Consider the following 20352-nt stretch of genomic DNA (forward strand, 5'->3'; position numbering starts at 1 on the left):
CAGACTCCTAACCAAGGAGATGGATTGTATATATAGTAGGACTGCTAAAGCAGCAGATCTATAAACACAACTCTCCTTCAGAAAGAAACATCTGAGTTTGCACTGAAACTCTTACAGGAATTATATTTCTCTTTCAAAGACAACAGACTCACTAACTCTGGCGTGATGATGGTTTGGTAGCAGAAAAAGACTGCACAAACTCCAACCATTTCCTAAACATTCTTTTAGCAATCTCAGGACCTAAAAACTGTTAATTTGCACAAGTGTTGATGAAAAGGACTTGTGAGTAATCAAATCAAGTTGATCACAAAGGTAGCTTTGTCTCACTATAAAAGCTATGTTCCATTTTAGTCTTGTATATTCAGTGGTTAGAAAAAAATGTGCATGTGTGAGTTTATAAAATATACATAATGCAAAATCATGAACTCTTAAAGCAAATGTGATTTTAAACGTTATCTTAGTGACTCCTGTTATAAGTGCTGTGGCATAAGAAATGGAAAACATTTAAGTCCATTTATCTCATCTAAATATTACATGATTAAGTTAGTTGCTCTGATTGCTGCTAGGATGTTTAAAACTCTCTGGCTAAACAGATGGCATAACCTTCAGGGTCCATTTCAATCTAAGAGGACAGAAAACTTGGTTCTTGGGATAGCTTTCAATGGGCCTTAACGGATGGAGGAGGAAGTCACCGCCAAAAGACTCCACTCTACATACTGGTGACCCACTCCCAGCACCTCCCCCATGTCAGAGGTGATGACCACAACACGTCAAAGGAAGTAGTTGAAAACTTTATTTTTTTCTTTCAAGGTTATTTTTCAGCCAAATCAGCAGCTTGATTCAACTCTGCTCATTTTGGTGGCGCAGTATTGCCGTAATTCCGCTGGTATCAGCAGTGAAACAGAACCCACAGACAAATGAAATAATGTTGTCAGCCCTTCTATGGCACATGAACGTTCTTTATCCACTCCATGGTCCTAGGATTTTTGAGGAAAGACATTCAGGAGGGAGTGATAGCTTTTATCATTGCCATGTGCTGTTAGTCTAGAATCAGAAATAAGTCTGCATCTTACCTCACAGAGGGGAAAAAAAATCTCATTTCCAACAATAGCCTTTATCTCACAGTTTGTCTCACAACTTGCCTACACTAAGAGTTTTACTTCAGGCTAAGTCTGATGGATGCCAAGTTACGCCTTGTAACACTGAGCAAAAATAACCCAGAAATTAAATTTGAGTGCCAGTGGCTGCTGCCAGACCCCTCTCAGGCTCTAGGAAACGTCCTGCCACGCGACACCAGCAGCCGCCTCTTTGCAGTAAACAACTTGTGCAGAGAGGGTCTGAGGAAGTGGAACATAACTATCTCTGGGGCAGGAGTTTGCTTCTCACTTGCCAGCACAGCAGGGTTTTTTTTTTTTAAGTCTTGTAATCTAATAAATCATGTAATCTGATAGGAAACAACACTAGTCTTCGTTTTCCTCCTTTGAGCTGTTAGCATGGTACAAAGCGGCATCAGCCGCTTCAGAAAGTACTGAAATTTTCTGTCTCTCTCTTACTCAAAGGGAGAAAAACCCTCATGTTTCCAGCAGTGTCTTTTGTTTTAATCAACGCTACACTGATCAAATTAAAACACTGAAAGCTATCAGTGCTTTCTCAAAATCATCCAACAGGCTTTCATGTGGTTACATGTCTGTCTACCTGGACAGTATCAGTAAAAGGCAACAACACTTACTCACAATTGTGATTGTTCAAGTCTTCCCTCATCCTTCATATATTGCTTTTTCAGAAGTTGCATTTGTATTTATGGGACTAAAAAGCAAAAAGTACCCAGGTTGATTTCCTGCTGATAGAAACTTCCTTCTCTGTGCCCCCTTCTGCCTCCAGGCAGCTATTATCATTTCTCTTCCCCTTTGCTGGCCCCTGTTGCAGAAAACCTAATTCTGAATTTTCTGTTCTAGAGAAAATGTATCCCATCTTCTTAAAAAAATTCAAGTGAATTCCTTCTTGATCTTGGCAGGCTACTAGCAGCCTTTCTTAATAGCAAAGGAAGACCATCCTTAATTTTGCACATACTTCTCTAAATATGGTTACTCCCAAGGCTACACAGCTTGCATTTAAAAAGTCCAGTACCTCCAGCAGCCTGTGTAGGAAAATAAAAATGAAACGTGTAGGCTACACGCATGTAAAGAGGTGTCCTAATTTTTTTTATAGGCTAAAAATCTGAAGAGAGCAAACCTCAAAACAAAGCAAGGAAATCATGCAGTACCTGAAAGTAATCTGTGATGAAGGATCCGAGTTCACTCTTCAGCAGCCGTCTGTAGACAGAAGGAACGCAGCCATGAAGTAGCAATCATTGCTGGTCATGTCTTACAGGTATATCTACACTTTACTACCAGTAATACCAAAGATATGGGAGAACACGTGAATGTGTGATTTTGGCCACAGTTAGATTTCTTTTACAGTTACATAAATATTTTGCAAGTGCCCGCAAAGGCTATCGTCAAATTTTAAAGGAATGAAAGAGTTTCTCTGAAGTCTACATGCATCTAGAACAAGTGAAAAAAACCCCAAAAACATTTACCCCCTTGAATAAAAAGAAAGCTGGGGAAACAATTTATTTAGATTGAAATCCATATTTTTTCCTGGTTTTTTGTTTAAACAAAGGTGTCTTTCATTCTGCTGAAGATAGCATATCTCCCTATTGTTGTGCTTCCTTTTCTCTTGGAAATAAAAAATGGGAGGATAAGGAGAAGAGAAATCAAGCAGAAGCTGCAGCTTCCCCATCGCTACCAGATCACAAAAAATAAAAGAGAAGACATTTTTCAAGAAAGAGTTTCTAGATATTCAACAAAAGCTGTTTTTAATACATGTGGGCAGAAACCATTCTAAAGAAGTCTTTCTAATTGAAACTGTTGACTTTTAAACTACGCTGTGAGAAAAGCTTTAAATTCTAATACATATTTATATTTCAAAACACCAGTATAAAAATCAGGATTGTCTTACATCAGAAGAGGCATTAAAATACAACTTACAAAGTTTAGTATGTTTGCACTTTCAGCTTTCAGTGACTGAACATAAATCCTATAGCAGTAAATTCTGCCTAAAACTTAAAAGTCCCCCAACACTTTCCATTGCCAAATATTGTGGGGTCTCCTCTTAATCATTGCCTCTTGCTTCCTGAAATTCCATCTTGCAGTGGCATTTCTTACATTTCCTCTTGCTGTCACAACTGACTTTCAGAGCAGTTAAAAAAAAAAAAAAAAAAAAAAAAGCCAGAAACATGGTATCAAATCACAACAAAATGTTACCACCTGCTCATCTCCTGGTCCTGTCATTACTGTCCTCTAAAGCGCTCCTGTGTTTCCCACTGTCAAATGGCTAAGCATAGCACAGAATCTGAGTCTCTTATTGCATTTGTTAGCTACAACCAAGGAGCTGAATGGAGAACTACGAAAAAGGAAAACGCACCAGCTCAATCAAATGGACACAAAAGCTGGATGTCTGACAGGTCTGGCTTTTTGCCCAGTGTCAAGTCAGAGATTCACCTCACACACATAGAGCTAACGCTGTGTTGGGAGCTACACCAAGAACCACAGGTGCGAGGCTGCAGGTGTTCATACAAATATAAATGCAGATGCACGTCCTTCGCTCCTTAGATGGACATTAATGAGCTACTTGAATGTTAAATGGCCTATTTAAAGAATGACATTTGGAGATGTAACCAATGCTAAAGGCACCTGCAGGAACATTACTCATGTATGTCAAGGTGAGTGCTTCCAAGTACTGCTTAGGAGTGCATGTCTGTGGAGGAGGGCATTTCCCCTTCCACCATCAGCGCTGCTTTCAAAGGATATACAGCTCACAAAGAATTTCCTGTTCTTTGCCTGACTCTCAACAGTCTAGATTCACTTCAGTAACCAACATGAAGCACGGTTCACCCGCTGGGGCCAAGCCCAGGCCACACAGCACTTCTGCCCTTTGTACTGCCTCTCTACAAGGTTGGGAAGGAGAACCTGCATGCACTGTGGGGGTACAGCAGGATGCAGCCACTGCCGTGGGCAACAGCTGGGAAGACAAGTCACAAAGCCCAAATCCAGTCCCCAGGTCTGCTAACAGGCTGTGGGTTAAGGTATTTCCCAAGCCTTATTACATTTGTTTTTATTTTCACATTCAGAAATAGTCATCCCATGGAGAATTAAGACTGCTCCAAGTACTTAAACCTAACTTGAGGACTTCTGACCCAAACACACCAAAGTACCATTAAAGTATGAAACGCTGCCCTTGCTCAACTCTCAAAAGGAATTATATTAAACTTTTCTGGTTTGGGAGCAGACCAAGTCGGACAGAGTCTCCTGCACTGATAGCTGCATTTATTTTGAAAGTAGGGAAAGGGGTAGTTTAGAGTGCTGCTCAGCACATGCTTAGCTCAAATTGCCATTTGAACCTTGGAGTTCAGAAAAAATGCAATAAGGGTGGGGGAAGGGCATACAAAAGGAGGAGAGAGACAGCACTCTTGATGAATGAATATGAATGTAGTCATAAAGAGAGGAGGATAAGCCTACATCCATGAACCCTGACAATACTCTTAGCAGGACTTGAAACCAAGGCAAGAATAAATTATTCTTTATCTACTCTACAGTCCTATCTATTGCTAATCAAACTTTCCAACTAATCAGAATGAAACCACAGATAATCATGAAACCTACTTTTAAAAGAAAATGATACTTTTAACCATCACTAGCATCAGTGCCAGATGATGTTTGGTAGGGTGTTAGTTTTTTTATCTTAAGGTTCATATTTTCAGGTCTTGCTGTGCAATTATCGTGTGAAGATTAAGCTTTCAAATTAAATGTTGGGGTTTGTTTAAACACTCCCCCATTCTGAGAAGCTTGGTTTTAGAAAAGAGATGTTACTATCTTCGCAGTTTCCGTGACAAAAATGTGTAAAAATAGCCAGAAGAGGCGTAGTCCCCAGGAAGGGACAAAACCCTTACAATTCAAGTCAATAAACAATCTGTCCTTGTTAAAGCTACATATCCATGCAAGTCAGACAAACATTATCCAAGTACCCCATACCATTCACTTCACCCAATAGCGAGAAAGAAGGAAGTTATCCTGAAACCCCAAAACTGTGCTTAAGTTTGCTTTGACCCCCCTGCTCCTCCCACTAATATTCTTTAACTGTGGTTCTGTAAGGGAACAAACCCAAGCAAACACCAAATGAGCAGCAATTAAAATCCATTTTCACACATTTCAGCAACCTACCTGATATTTTCATTGAGGGTGTAAAGTTCATTGTTTTGCAAGCCTCCTCCTTTGAACACATTTATCACTGCTGTTTGAACACTGTTAAAAAAGAAATGAGACAGTGTAACATCTGTTAATAACAGCCAGCAGTTTGATTTAACACAGAGCACAATATGAGCTGGACACCAAAAGTAAAGTGGTTATAACCAGGTGGAGAAGTTAATTACCCTTAAATACTTCCACTCTTTCTCACCTTGAAATCATTACTGTTATTTACCTTCATCTGTCCTCAGAGGCAGAGCAGAATTAACCTCCATTTCTGTCTACTGTAAGCAAGGGAAAGTTGTTAGAGGGACACTGTTCGTGCTGCAGGTTAATTGCTATGAGGAGACACAAATTTTTGGTAATACCTGCCAAACACATCACGCTGCATTACGCAGGAACCACACAATCTGCAGCATCTGATGAGACCCTGGCTGTGCTGGAAGACATTCTGCAGTGAGCATTACCTCAGTCACACCCAAGCTTAAGTCTTGTTAATGCCTGTAAGAAGCTGTTGAGTATCTTCTAATTCATATCTCTCTCACCAGCACAGAGGAAGTCATGAAGTGACAGCATACAAGATGGTTTAGCAGGTCTAAAGGTTTGTCATGGCTAATAAGAACAGGTGTCATTCCCTTAATGGACATTCCCTTCTGTGGGCCAGTTACAGCATTTGCATGCTTCACAGACCTCAGCTCACTGTCGTGGCACAAAACTGCAGTGGTTCTGCCAGGCTACTTTTGTGCAACATTGGTCAGCTGAGCTGGGTCAGCACGAGAGAAGGGTCTGCAGAGCACAGAGCAGGTGGCAGAAGGTGGGAACACCCACTTTTGGTATCAGCACACCGTTAGATCAGATCAGGACAGAGGACATCTCATTGTTTTTTCATCACCCTTCTCATTGTTTTCTCAGTTGCTATTGCTGCATGACATGCACTGCAGACAGGACTTGGTTGTCAATAGGAAATGCTGGTAGAAGCCACAAGCTTAGTAGTTTTCAGAGGAAATTGACTGTGATAAAACCTTCATAATATGCAAATAAATTTCTCTGTGAATTAGGGAACTGTCATTTATTACAGTAGTAGGAATATGTTTTCCTAAATGTTTCTTAAAAAATGCAACTGTGAACTAAAAACAATTCTTCTTTACTTCAAGACAGTACCACTGAACAGCATTGATCCAAACCAACTGAACACTACTAGCTCTAAATTTTTCAACTCCATGGATGCTTTCAATACCAGCAAAATTTGGTCATGCCAAAAATTCATGCATGCTTATAAACAGACGAGATTAGCTATAAATGGTGTGAAGCACAAAGATAAGACATACATGGCCCTTACTGTGGAGCTGCTACAGAGCAAGAGCTCAGCCCAGGTAGATCCTGCTCACCTGTTCCAGGCAGAGTTGGAGCTGAGCTGCATAGCCTGCCTGGCTGCCTGGAACCGAGGCAAATCACTGAGGACAGGGGAGCTCATGAAGCGAGGTCGGGGCCTTCTGAACGAACCCATTTTGTGGAACTGGAGAGCAAAGGACGGAGCTATGGCGAACCCTCCTTTCATAGGGTCAGGTGGAGTGGAGCAGGACCATCAGAAAGTCTCTTCTCTTGAAGGTCCGAGCACTAATCTCAGCAATGTCAACGAAACTTCAAATCCAAGGATTCAGTCAACAGCAAAAGCAAAGAGTCAGCCTTGGACCAGCAGTTCCCCACAGTGTCAGGTTGTGACATGGGCACGCGTTGCATTATGATAAAGGAACTGAAGCAGTCCTGCAAGGCAAAAAGAAAGAAAAAGAGTAAGGCAGAGAGAAGAGAGATGAAAATATCCTGTGCCATTAACAGCAAGTTTGGGCAAATCTTCCTGAGTTCTTTAGCCGTCCCATTTCCCATCTTGCTCCTTAAATAATGACCCAACACAACTAGTCAAAAATACAAGCATGGTCTCTCTTTTGATTTCAGTTTGCAGAGATACAAGAACAAAGATGCCTAAACTCTTCTGACAGAGACACTTTACAAATACCTTTAAATAGAGTTAGCCATTCAGCCTGTATATAAAATAGTAGTAATTAGAGAAAGAGAAAACTATTCCACTAGAAAGAAAAAAAGATAAACAATGGAAGAAAAGATGAACAAACACAACGCTTTTTTTTTGAGAAGTGTTGTGCAAAGGAATAAACCCACTTGTTATCAGTTCACTACAAAAAGGATACAATGGAGAGCTTTTGCAAATGGGTTCTGACAACCAGATATTTTGAAAGTAAGCATGACTTTTATGTCTGTGTTTTTTCTACATCATGAGAAGTAATTGCTAGGCCAATTACGAAATGCCTGTATTTTCCACTCTGATCATCATCTTCATCTAGACGAATATGTAGCCCCAAGTAAACCACAGAAATAGAAGAAGTGATCTTGGATAAAAACCACAAAAAAACTTTGGCAAAGCTTCTCTACTTTGAAATCTTCCCACTTCAGATTATTACAAGCTGTAGTTGTAGTTGGCAGTTTGGAGAAAGAGTTGTGGGAGAGAGGAAAAAAAAAAAAAAAAGATAAAAAAGTTGAGTAACTGAACTGCACGTGAAGGATTTCAGGGAAAATCTTCCTATTTCTGCTACACCTTCAGCATGAGACAAAAAAAGAGATGATCAGGCAAATAAATGTTGTATATCTGCACAATGTTTCTAATGTGACTAGCGTTCAGCTCTAGGAAACTCTTTCCACTGCCTAACTATAATTAACTCATACATGTATGAGAACAGCTTTCTTCCCTCCCAACCAGCCCCATTTCACACTGAGCTCACTTTGCTACCCCACTTGTCAGATTGCATGGCCTTCTCAGATTCTGGTCAACCACCATGAAGCCATCTCAAAGCCCCTGCTGTGCCACAGACACCACATGCCCTACCAAGGAAGTTAAAGGAGAAAACATCGAGAAAACGTTTCATTTTTAGGCCCTGGAACATGTGGTACTATCATTCTTGATACTATTCAAGAAATAAATATGGTTGTTATTCCCTCACTAGCTAAATACAGCTTTCAGAGATCTCTGTGCAACTGGAACATGACTACAAGTGAAACTCTTTTCCGTCTTTAGACATCTCCCTCAGAGATGACAAAGCCCAGATGGTCTTTCGTGACACAAGCTTAGCCCTAACTGTTGTTGGTTGAAAGGTCAGCAATCTGTTGATTCTACGGCTGCTCTGTTCCAATTACAAAAAAACAAACAAACAAAAATCCCCAAAACAAAAGAAACAAAAACAAACAGAAACCCAAAAAACAACAAAAAACCACACATAACTTTCAGAAATTGAGAATAAACGTAAACTAGTACAACCAAATCATCAGGATCTTCTGTGTGCATCCTTAAGCAACAATTAATTTGACATTGCCCGCACATTTTCAATCTGCCAGCAATTTCTCTATTGACAATAGTAACCACATCAGAAATCACTAGAGGAAAAAAAGCTACAGCACCTTGGAGAGCTGAGTGCAGGCTCTTTCGACAACGGACCAAAAGGTGTCCAGGAGGTAAAGTGCTGTTTTTGTTGCGAAAGAAGAGCTTGTGCCACTGTTTGTCATCTACAAGTCCCAAAGCTGACTGCACGAGGAGCTGAATGAGTGACAGCTCATTTCTCCTGGCAGCACTGTCAAATTTGTCACTTAACAATCTTTACACACAGAAACATTGAATGGTTTGGGTTGAAAGAGACCTTAAATATCCTCTGGTTCCAATCCCCCTGCCACGGGCAGGGACACCTTCCACTTTCAGAGCTATAAAATGCTGTATAAATGTTATTTTAGACCATTTGTAGGCATTTAACAGGTCTAGAAAGCAGTGGTTACAATGTGCTAGCCCACAAGCCTTGTCCTATCACTATTCCAGGTGCCATAAGTGCATACAAGCATCTTCCTCCCCAGTAGTGAAATGATTTTATAAAGATACATTTATATTTATGTTAAGTTTTAAGGGGAAAGTTTAAATTCAGAAATGTAAGTAAGTAGAGCAACCTCTGTGACTGTATAAAATATAAAATATAAAAATAAAAAAATATAAAATATAAAATATAAAATGTGACTGTATAAAATACTCTGTGATGTATAAAATTCTTTGGCCCATTCTGTGCAAGCAGTAAAACACAATCAGGAAGGTTTCTCCTGAGCTATAGGAGATGAATTCCACACAGCAGAACCATGGCATTACACTAAGCCCCATGATGAATTTCCTGAACACTTCTTACCTAGGGAATGTGCTTAAGCTCACAAAAACATACATGTCATTTTCCCTAATGTTCCCTGGTATTCAAGTCACCAGGACAGATAATAACTAGCTTTTGTCTGAGAAGAGCAGACAAGACACCTCTCTTCCCCCTTGCTCCCCCAACCAGCCTGCAAGGCTGTATTACAGTCAAGTCAACCTTGTTTAGAACCTCATTAGGAATTTCAGACAAGATCTTCAGCTTTAGGATGTGGTTCAAAATTGTTTATTTTCATTTCTTCTGGACTCAAACATACAAATCTCTCCTATCTTATCTAAACCCAAATCTAAATCTTACCTCACTACTAAATGTCAGGCACACCAAACTGTTAATTTTGAAGGCAGGCTGACCACCAAATGGTATCCAAACATAACTGGCCCTCATGTTATCAAACTGGAAATGCCAAATTCTGTGAGAAAGACCATCCTCTCCCCATACCCTATTTAAACTATTTCCAGAGTTCCATAAATCTAAAAGTAACAGAGCATTTATTTATAAACAGTCTTTTGGCACATGTACTTTGCAGATAGAGAGCACCCACAGGTACAACAAAGCACCCAAACGCTTCCATCGTACCAGACTGTCCTCCCACAGCAACTAGTTTTCACTGAAAGTTTTCCCCAAAGCAAGGCAGCCTTTTAAAAAATGCTTCATTTTCACAGGGAGGTTGCAGTAGCAGTTTGTTGGCAATATCTGTGGTGTGCATTCTGCAGTGTGCAATTTTTTTGGCTTTTTACTGGGAGAAACTGCTCCTGTGGCGAGAAAGGCATTAACATAGTTATAGGTTAGCAAGAAGCCCTCATGGTATTCAGGCTATTTTAGCTATTGGGAATGAACAGTATTTAGCAAAATGCTGAGTACAGCAAGGAACAATTTTCCTTTTCATTTTGCTGTGAAAACTCTCATAGAATTATGCAGAAATGTTCAGCAACACTGTTCTCCTAGAGGCTTTCAGTCCAAACTTCACATCTGCAATCTACTCTTGCTAAGATTAAAGTGGTTTAGAAGACTACAAAATAAAATCTACTTTAATAATCACAGTTGTATTATCAACTACAGAACTAGAAAAAAACTTTCCAGAGAAGCAATTACTTTTCCCCTTTTACACAGAATGATGGAAGACACCAGGGTGCAGCATGTTCCAGCCACCAAGCAACGCTCTCACATCGATTATAAAAGACATAAAGACTTGGAGACTGAAGCGCAGGGACTTCATAAAACATACAGCCACACCAAGATAATCTTTCACTGCCATATGCTCCAGCTGCTGGGATAATTCTTTAAATGGCATCAGGGGATTTCAAACTGTTTGCCAGCTGATACATCCTAAACCATACCCCACTCTCCTCATCTCACTTAATGACACTGCACATCTTTTTTGGCAAGACACTTGTTATGAGTGAGTCAAAGAGGTAGGTATTACTCTTCCTTCCCTTCCAGCTGTCTTACCCCCAGTCTTTTTTTTTTTTCTCTTATCCTTGATTATCATCTCAATCTAGCTACAAAAACCCTTTAGATCTCTAACAAGGCAGATATGTTATCTGTGTTAAACTCAAGTCTTCAAGGAAGCAAACTCTTCAAAGATGGAAGTCAGTGTTCCCAACTGAGGGAGCACAGTAGGACGATGAGTCAATCTCACAACAATGTAATTTCATCCACTTGTAATTCATCACATCTGAGTAAACACTTCTAGAATTAATCTGAATCTTTAAAGAGAAGAATCAAGCATGTAGACAAATCCTTTTCCAACACACGTGGATATAAACATTTATAAAAACATTACAGTCATGAAGCTAGGAAATTTTTATCATTTGTTTTCTGTTTGTCATGAAAAACAACAGATAAATCATTATACAAAGATTTCATGAATAGACCTTTCCCTCCCAACAGACCATAATATATCTGACTGTCTGCAGGAAAAGCAAGATCAGGTGTTATACCTGCTTTGATCTCTCTCCGCTAAAGAAAAAATAATGCAAAGAAAAATTTGGCAGCAATTCCTCCAAATTATGAATCTTCATGGCAATCTTGGGCCAAGCAAGCAAAAGGCCTGTGGTAACTGAGATTTAACAAAAGAACAGACCTTTTAAAATTCTCTGATATCTTCTCTGCAAGACTCAGAGTAACACCTGCTACAGGGCAGCAACAACCACTGGTTTTGCTTTTTAGAGGAAAACTTTCACCAGCACTGCTTGATAAAAAATTCACACCAAAAAGCTGCAAGCCAAAAAATAACTTTAAAACAGCTGGCAATGGAGGGAAAGGAATAGTGGAGAATGAAATAAAGCAATAGGGAATGACAGGTTATCCAGATATAACTGATGTTTTGCCATTTAATTTTTTTCAGTTTTAAAACCAGCCCCTTCATGAAGAAAAATATCTACTTGCTTATATTTATCTCTTTTATATGATTTGTGCAACAATGACCTAAGACTAAAAAATACATAAATCAGACACTGAAACACACGTCTGAATTTTTTTTAATGATTTTGAGTGTGGAAAAAACATAATCTTTAGAAAAATGCTGCACTGCACTAGGCTTACAGATCCATAAAGAGTGGTTTCATCCTGCCTCAGACACAAAAAGTATGCAGAGAACCAGCTAGATTCTTGTTAGCTGATTCTCCTTCCAGCCCAGTAAGTCCTTAACAAAGCGTGTGATTGGCAAAATTCTTGATTTGAGTTCAACAGACAAGATCTGAAAACACTATTTTTGACAAAAATCCCTCATTTATTTGCTATGCAGCCATACTGAAAAGTGAAAAAACAGCCCACAACCTATAACTTGAAGTCTTCTAGATCATCACAATTACACATGCACATGTATGAACTTAGTTTATATTCTAACACAGAATTTGCCACTGTTAAATTAAAAACATATTCAGTTCTTCTTATAGCTTCCAATTGCTCAGTTTCTTAAAATTTCAAAAGGAGACAAGATGACAAAATTGAGATTTTTTTCTAATAACCAATAAAGGTTCTTTCTGGTTAACACTGATCAGAAGCTGCATCTTAGATACATCTCAGAAGTTTTTGAATGCAAGACTGTAAAAAATTTTGGAGGAAGTCTAGGGCCCAGTCCCAAGGCATGACCTCATCCTTTCATGCCTTCACACCTTTGGCTATCTGACTCATGGAAATTTTAGTGCTTAATCCACAGCCTATCAAAAACAATAGGAATCTAAATATTGGTCTTAACATGGTTCGAATCAAGTCCTGAAACACCATGAAAAGTGATGGCACTTTGTCCTGTGAGCTGCCCCTCACATAAGCTGTATATATAAAGTGTATCTTCAGGTGTGCTCATGCTAGCACCAGGAGCACAGCCCATGCTAACAGACATTCCCAGTTCAGGAAGGTAAATGTAAGAGTGCAAAACCAGCCTTCGGGTCTGTTAATCTTGTCAATAGGATTGTTTCTAGTTGCAAACTTTAAAAACAGCTTCTTCCACCCGCAAATTAGTGCCACTTGTTTCTGAAATCCCAAAGATCAGCCCAGAAATTTTGCAAGGGGAAACTCTGGTGAAGCTGTTATCAGGAATCACAGGCCATAGATAGGCTAAGAGGCCATGCCCCTACTCCTCAGCACAAGGGCAGGATCCAGATGGGAAGTAGGTCAGTGCTCCACCTGCACTTCATTTGTCTGTGCCTCAGATGCTGTCCCCTGGGGGAATGCAAGGTGATTCCTCCAGCTCTCTGTGCAGTTTACATGCAAGATGGAAAATGCAGGACTTCAGCCAGCCAAAGAACATTCCCTGCAACCCCACCACGCACCTCCTGCCAGCCCCTCGGTGGCCCCAGCTTGTGCAGTGCCAAGCGCTGCCAGGGTTGCCTGACTGCCTGCCCCACATCTGCAGCCTGCCCTCCCCACCCTGCACCATGGGAAGGCCCCGAGGGATATCAGGCAGGCTGAGCCACGGGCAAGATGGGCCACTCAGTCCTGCCAAACACTTCTTTCATCAAGAGCTCTTGCAGGTATACTAATAAGACTAAAAATAATTACCTCAATTTTCTGGTGGAGGAAATGAAGATGCTAAGCCAGTGAAGTGACTTAGCCTGGTCTTCCACATTGCAAGCCAGGATCGTATTCATCAAACAAAAATATCCCTCTAAGGTTCTATAATGAAGCTTTCAAATTAGGAGAGAAAAAAAAGAATAATCTGATCTACCTCTCCTTTCCTAAGATAGCTCAATACTAAAAGGTGTAACTATTGTTGTTATTGTTATTGTTGTTGTTGTTGTTGTTGTTATTACTATTATTATTTTGCTGGGCTACACCACCACAAAGGTAGCAACTTGGTGCCTTATAAAAAGTCCAAGGGTGCTCTATTGGCCTCTCCTATCTTTAATTAAATTTCATAGATTTTAACTATGAAGCTTATGTAAGTAAAATAAGTGATATCAATAGATACGATGCAAAGTGTTCACACACTGGTATGGAACCATAAATTCAACAATTTCACTGCTACACTTTAACTACCCAAAACAAGATCTCACCCTCCTTATCTTGCAAGTACACACTTGTCTCCACAATAGAGACCTCAGCATTCCTGTCTTCCTCCCCCATCTTTTGCATATTCCATCTTCAGCTTTGACCCACACTATGCCTTTATTCACAATACATCTCAAACAAATTTACAAACAGATCTAAACTGGCTTTGACAACAAAGTCATGTAACTTTTGCAAAGAAATTCAATGGTATTCACTCAGTTATGCTCTGAGTTTCTGATGTTAATGCAAACCTGAAACTCGAAGTGAAACTCTGCTTTGAGTGAGAGGAAATATATGACATCCCACCATGATCTGAAAACCGTCTTTGTAACTGAAAGACCCCTCCAATCCCTTTGGAGTTTACAGCCAGATCAAAGTAAGACTGCTACTTCACATCTATACATGATAGTACAATTACTCATAAAAAGATGTAAGAAATCAGTAATAGCACAGAGCGAGCCAGTTCAATGTGAACTAAAGAGATTCGGTCATAGAAAAGAACACACAGAAAAATAAATAACTTGTAATATAGGAGTAGCATCTAAGACAACAAAGTTATTTTGTTTTCTACCATTGATTTTCTGTGTTATTTCAAAAATATTTTTTAACTCTTAGGAGTCACATTATTCAAAATTAAAGAAAACTGTTATGGCTATTAACAGGTACCACGTTTGCAAAACGCTCTGATATGCTTGAGTGGAGAATAAGAGAACACCTCATTAGAATTACTTATCTGACCAGTATGAAGGTAGAGACAAATTTGAATTAGATGCAGTAACAGCTGATTAAATCAGGTTGAAATAAATTGTATTGCCTAAATAAGCAACTACCACACCAAAAATGTAGCTATGAAAGGCAAGAAACAAAAATGGAGTAAATGTTCAGAATCATAAAACTGATGTACTCATTTAAGAAAGAAAAAATAGACTTAATCTATTTGGTAAAATAAGAACCCAATCCAATAGCAGAAGGGAGGGATAAGAAGGGGGAAAGAAGAGATCTATCACCATTTTTTGATTAACTGAAAGCATTCAGGTATTTCAGGTATTCCATAAAGTCGTATCCATGACAGCTGCAGTAACAATCCTTTCAAAATGGAACACTGCAGTGCTGTTCTAATCCACAGAAGCTAGAACAGAATTTTTTTAATCAGCAAATCTATCTGCACCCCTCTTTTGAGTCTTACCCACTAAGACACAGCGGATTTAAAATCATCATTGCTTTGTCTCCAAATCTATACCAAGGCTTTACTCAAGCTCTTACACTCCAAAACCCTCAACTGATTTAATAGCAAAGCAGTACTCCCAAGGTCTCAGGCCCCCAGTGCAGTGGCCTATGTTATTCCCAGATGTACTAGTTTTAAACTTGCTTGATTACCAAATGATTTTTAATCAATACAGCTAAATGGGAACAAGCATGAAAACATGAAAAAAAAATTTAAAAAAGGTGATACACACATAATTCATTATTTCCTTTGACTGGCAGGAATAGTGTTTAATAGCAGTACTAAGTGCACCCCTACTGGAGAAAAACAGGCCAGGAATGTATCACCTGAGTGACACAAGTATGAGTAAGCTATCAAACTCTTTCTGTAGGAAAGGCCTTCAGATTGAATAAACAAATACGTTTTCAAACCCTGAAAGTAACTTAGCATCACACTGCCTTCTGAATTTCACCCATGCAGGAAGAGATAACCCCCATAAAACAGCTATTCTTTCAGCACGGGCTCTAAATATATTTCCACAAAGCTCAGAGAAACTTTATCCTTTTAGACCACTTCTTCCCTGGTCAAATGCAGTGAAATTCAAAAACAAATTCATAAAACTACAAGAGGGGAACAGACAAGCCACAGGCATGCTTTCTTGAAAGTGATCACACTCAAAGTTGCAGTCAATGGCTCCTTGTCCAAGCAGAAAGCAGTGTCAAGCACTGTCCAGCTCAAAGCTGGACATGGAATGTTGTTCCTCAAGGGTCAGTTCTGGGACCAGCACTGATTAACATCTTTGTTAACATGAACAGTGAGACTGAGTGCACCCTCAACAACTTTGCTGATGGCCACAAGCTGTGTGGTGCAGCTGACACCCCATAGAGAAGGGATGCCATCCAGAGGGACCTTGACAGGCTTGAGAGGTGGGCCCATGCAAACCTCTTGAAGTTCAACAAGGCCAAGTGCAAGAGGCTGCACCTAGGTCAGGACAATCCTAAGCACAACTACAGGTTGGGCAGAGAACGGATTGAGAGCAGCCCTGAGGAGAAGGACTTGGGGGTGTTGGTTAATGAGAAACTTGACGTGACCCAGCAATGTGCAATTGCAGCCCAGAAAGACAACCATATCCTGGGCTGCATCAAAAGCAGCATAGCTAGGAGGTTAAAGGAGATGATTCTCCCCCTCTACTCTGCTCTTATGAGACCCCACTTGGAGTATTGCATCCAGTTCTGGGGGCCCCAACACAATAAGGACGAGGACCTGCTGGAGTGAGTCTAGAGCAGAACCATGATCAGAGGACTGGACTATCTCTCCTACACAGATAGGTTGAGAGAGTTGGGGTTGTTCAGCCTGGAGAAGAGAAAGCTCTGAGGAGACCTTAGAGCACCCTTCCAGTACTTAAAGGGGGCTACAAGAAAGCTGGTGAGGAATTGTTTACAAGGGCATGTAGTGACAGGTAAAGGGAGAATGGCTTTAAGCTGGAAGAGGGTAGGTTTAGATTAGATATTAGGAAGAACTCTGTACTGCAGGAGATGAAGCACTAGAATAGGTGCCCAGAGAACTTTTGGTTTGCCCCATCCCTGGAATTGTTCAATGTTAGGTTGGATGGTGCTTTGAGCAACTTGGTCCAGTGAAAGGTTAACTAGATAATCCTTAAGGTCCCTTCTCGCCCAAAACATTCTATATTTCTATAATTTTATGTAAGGCAGAAGCATGAAGTGAGAGAAAAACACAGTTTCAGAAGCAAAAAGGTCATATCAGTCTAAATGTAATTACATGTTTAATTTTATAGGAATATTGATGGGAAACCATTCAGGATACACTTTATCAAAATCAATCAGCAACTGCAATTATTTTCACAACTATCTCTGCTGCAACTAGAATGACAATCTATTATCTTTGTGCTGTCCTGCACTTTATTCTTATTCCTTTTCATTTGGTTTTTGTTTTCACATTCCTGTTGTTGTTATTAAACACATAAGCATGCCCCACATTTTTAACCCTGGGGCTACAAAACATGGTAGTTAATTAGCTGCTTATACATCACAGCCCATCCTCAGCCAGCTCTAGTGTTACCGGAGTTTTGCTAAAATCCTCAGAACAATCTTCCATCCTCTGAGCTGTATTTAAACCCATCTTGTGTAGTAAGAACAGGTTGTTACGCCCTACTGAATAATCCCTGGAACTCAGCATATACTTAGTGCATATTTATGCTTGAACTCACATCAGCAGAAACAATGAGTACAAAAGGCCATACATTGTGGGGAAAAATAGCCACAAACACCACTGGCACCTAAAAAAGTCACATGAAAACTGAACTCATTTAATATGAGTTCAAAAAGGATAAAATTCTAGTACTTATATGTCTTCTACTTTTAAAACCTTGATGATGCATTCAAGTCCCATTCCTCCACTCTTTCCGTAAGAATGGAAGCTACACCCAATAAAAGATTAAATATCTCACCTGTTCTGTGTGTTTGGTTGGTGTAAATTTAAGGAATTGAAATTCTTCCAATAGAGACGGAGGAGTCAGTAAACACTACCTGTGTTCCAGCTGAACTTTGAAAGCGAACGTTGAAAGTCTTATCAGAGTTTCAGGTGATATCAGACAGCCTATAAACACACTGAATAAAAGTAATTACAAAGAATTTTATCTTGAAGGCGGAAGACAAATGTGGAACTGTCACCTTAGCTCTGTTGCAAAATTGCCAAAAGGAATTATTGCTATTAAACTGACAGAGCAAAAAAGACTCCCATAAATGCTTGAGTGCACTTGTACTTCCCTGTTCACCCTTGGCACTTCCAACTTGAAGGTACTATCCATGTAGAGCTCAATGCAACACATCTTACCTGACTTGACAGCTATTTCAGTAAGAGATTGCAGACACCTCCATCATAGACAACCACAGAATAATCCACCTCTGGAAAAGTTTCTTTCTCGCTTCGCTAAAAAGCAGATGTTTTTTGACCCAAATAAAAGAACTGCCCTTACTTAGCCATTCATTGTCTATGAACTGTGTATCAAGAGCATACATTGTCCTTGATTACTGTGAAATTTGCATTTACTTGAGATCTGAAGTCTGCTTTTTCTTGTGTTTTGGAACACAAGAGAATATTTTCTTTTTTCTGGTTCCGTACTTTGGTAGAAGCCCTGAGTTCATGAATGTCCCCCATGTTACAGCTAAAAGAAAAGTTGCATGCCTTCTGCAAGAATCTCTCTGCATCTTATGTGACAGGTCAATCAATCACAATGGTTTCTCTTGGCTGTAAAAAATATAAGTAGCTTTAACAGGAGAAATTGAATCTAAGCAGAAAAAAAAAGAAAAAAAAATAATGGAAATGCTTTTACATCACGATTCTCCACTTATCTACACAGAAAGGTCATTAAGCTTTGGGTTGCTACCACAGAACATGTTCTCAAACCTAACATCCTTGTCATGGCTGTAAAATAGCTGGTATAATTTACTGCACAGACTTTTAAACTATAGATCACTTTTTGTTGTTAAAATGCTAACGAAGTTTTTCACAGAGGTCAGAAGACAGAACTTTACCCCAGCTAGATGGTCATCAGTATATCACGTCTTGCCTCCTCTGATTTAGATCTATTCTAGTAGGGGCTACTGCACAGTTGGACTGTGGCATCTGTTTTAGAAAAAAAACACAGTCTGCATATCAGCTTCTGTGTCTTGTGCATACTGCCTCAACATGAAATACGATCTATGGGTATATACATTAAATATGCAGGCACATACAGCACTATATGCAAGATATAAACAGGTCTTGCATGCTGATCCAGGTACCGATGTGTTCTGCATAACCAAAACCTTTCACACCACAGAATTGCAGCATCGCCTATAAATACGCTCAGCACTTGTTTCTGACAAACAAAAGATCCCTCTAGTCAAGACAGCCCACTTACATGAACAAACCATCATATGACTGGGAAAGGTGGAAAAAAATAGCTGTGCTTTGGACTATTCTTTTCAGCACAGACAGTCAGGAGCTGTGTTGACTGGAGTCACTGCTGGAATGACGTGTGGCTGTGACTGATGTCCCGCAGAGAAGACGGTGGCAGGGCATGTGTTTGTCAGTTGTAAGAGCTGAGAAGTAAATTATGCCCACGAAAAATGGAAAGCACTTTAAATATTCCTAGGGCAGAGGGGCTCCCGGTGTTGTGGAAAGACGGGTAGCATCACCATGCGAGAGAGGTCCAAGAGAAGAGAGAAAAGAGTGGAGATACATTTTACTTCTTCAAACAGGTGGCAATCTACTCTTATGGCTTTTGTCTCATATGGCAGCAGCTACGTGCTAATTCAATTTATTCAGGGAAAGACGGGAGAAAAATCTCTTGCCCTCCACCCTTGGTTTCAGAATTATTGCGTCTCCTGGGGGGAAGGGTTAGACGGAGACATTTGGTTTGGAAATGACTCACTCGGCAGCGCTATGGAGCCGGAGGGTCTATTTTTAATATTTTTAAATGGAGAACTTACCCAGGTCTTATGCCAGCGCTGTGCTCCAGAGGCACCGCCGAGCGAGGGGAGCCGGCCCAGCCCGCTCCCTTCCGCAAGCTGCCCCCCTCCAAACATCCCCTTCGCGCCACCGGCGGCATCGCCGCCAGCCCCGCTGCCCCCTGGGCGGGTGGCCCCGAGACCCCAGTCCGAGAGGGGCCGGAGCCCGAGGTCGCGGCTCGCACTCACCGGGGGCCGGGCTGCGGAGCGGGCGGCGGCAGCGCCCCGATCCCCGATCCCCGCGTCCCGCGCCGCCGCCAGCCGAGGGACGGACGGACAGACGGACGGACGCGCTGCCTCCTCGCCGCGATCTGGCGAAATTTGCCACCCACCGGCCAGGATTTTACACTTCCTGGCGGCTGGCCAGCCCTGGCTTCTACAGCCTGCCCCGGGCTGGCTCCTCCCCGCCGAGGCAAGAGCTGGCCGGGCCGGGCGGAGCGGGGGCAGCCGCTCTGCCTCCCCCGGCTCCCACCCCACTCCCGGTGTGGGTAGCCCGCACAGACCCGTCCTGTCCCGTCAGAGTCAGGAAGTGTAAATTCTTCTGACCTTTAGCCAAAGAAAGGGAAGGGTAAGGATGGAGGAGCTCCGGAGGCCCTTCCCGGGGAAGGGCGGCC

At 40.9% G+C, this 20352-nt stretch overlaps 1 protein-coding gene across 2 annotated transcripts in view; it reads right to left on the reverse strand.

The window, feature by feature from the left end:
• The window catches only part of PRR5L (proline rich 5 like), a 43845-nt gene extending 24035 nt beyond the window's left edge, over window positions 1-19810 (reverse strand). For both annotated transcript variants that reach the window (XM_027882216.1, XM_027882215.1), the window contains exons 1-4: window positions 19721-19810; window positions 6674-7049; window positions 5262-5342; window positions 2264-2312 (exon numbers count right to left, since the gene is read on the reverse strand). In XM_027882216.1, the coding sequence (XP_027738017.1) occupies window positions 2264-2312; window positions 5262-5342; window positions 6674-6843 (300 nt within the window). In that variant the 5' untranslated portion in view covers window positions 6844-7049; window positions 19721-19810. The remainder of the gene's footprint in view (window positions 1-2263; window positions 2313-5261; window positions 5343-6673; window positions 7050-19720) is intronic.
• Window positions 19811-20352: the final 542 nt, after the last annotated feature.

The sequence above is a fragment of the Empidonax traillii genome, unplaced genomic scaffold (genome assembly GCF_003031625.1).
Source record: "Empidonax traillii isolate 1590-97213 ecotype Southwest subspecies unplaced genomic scaffold, ASM303162v1 scaffold103:size1334136, whole genome shotgun sequence".
NCBI lineage: Eukaryota > Metazoa > Chordata > Aves > Passeriformes > Tyrannidae > Empidonax > Empidonax traillii.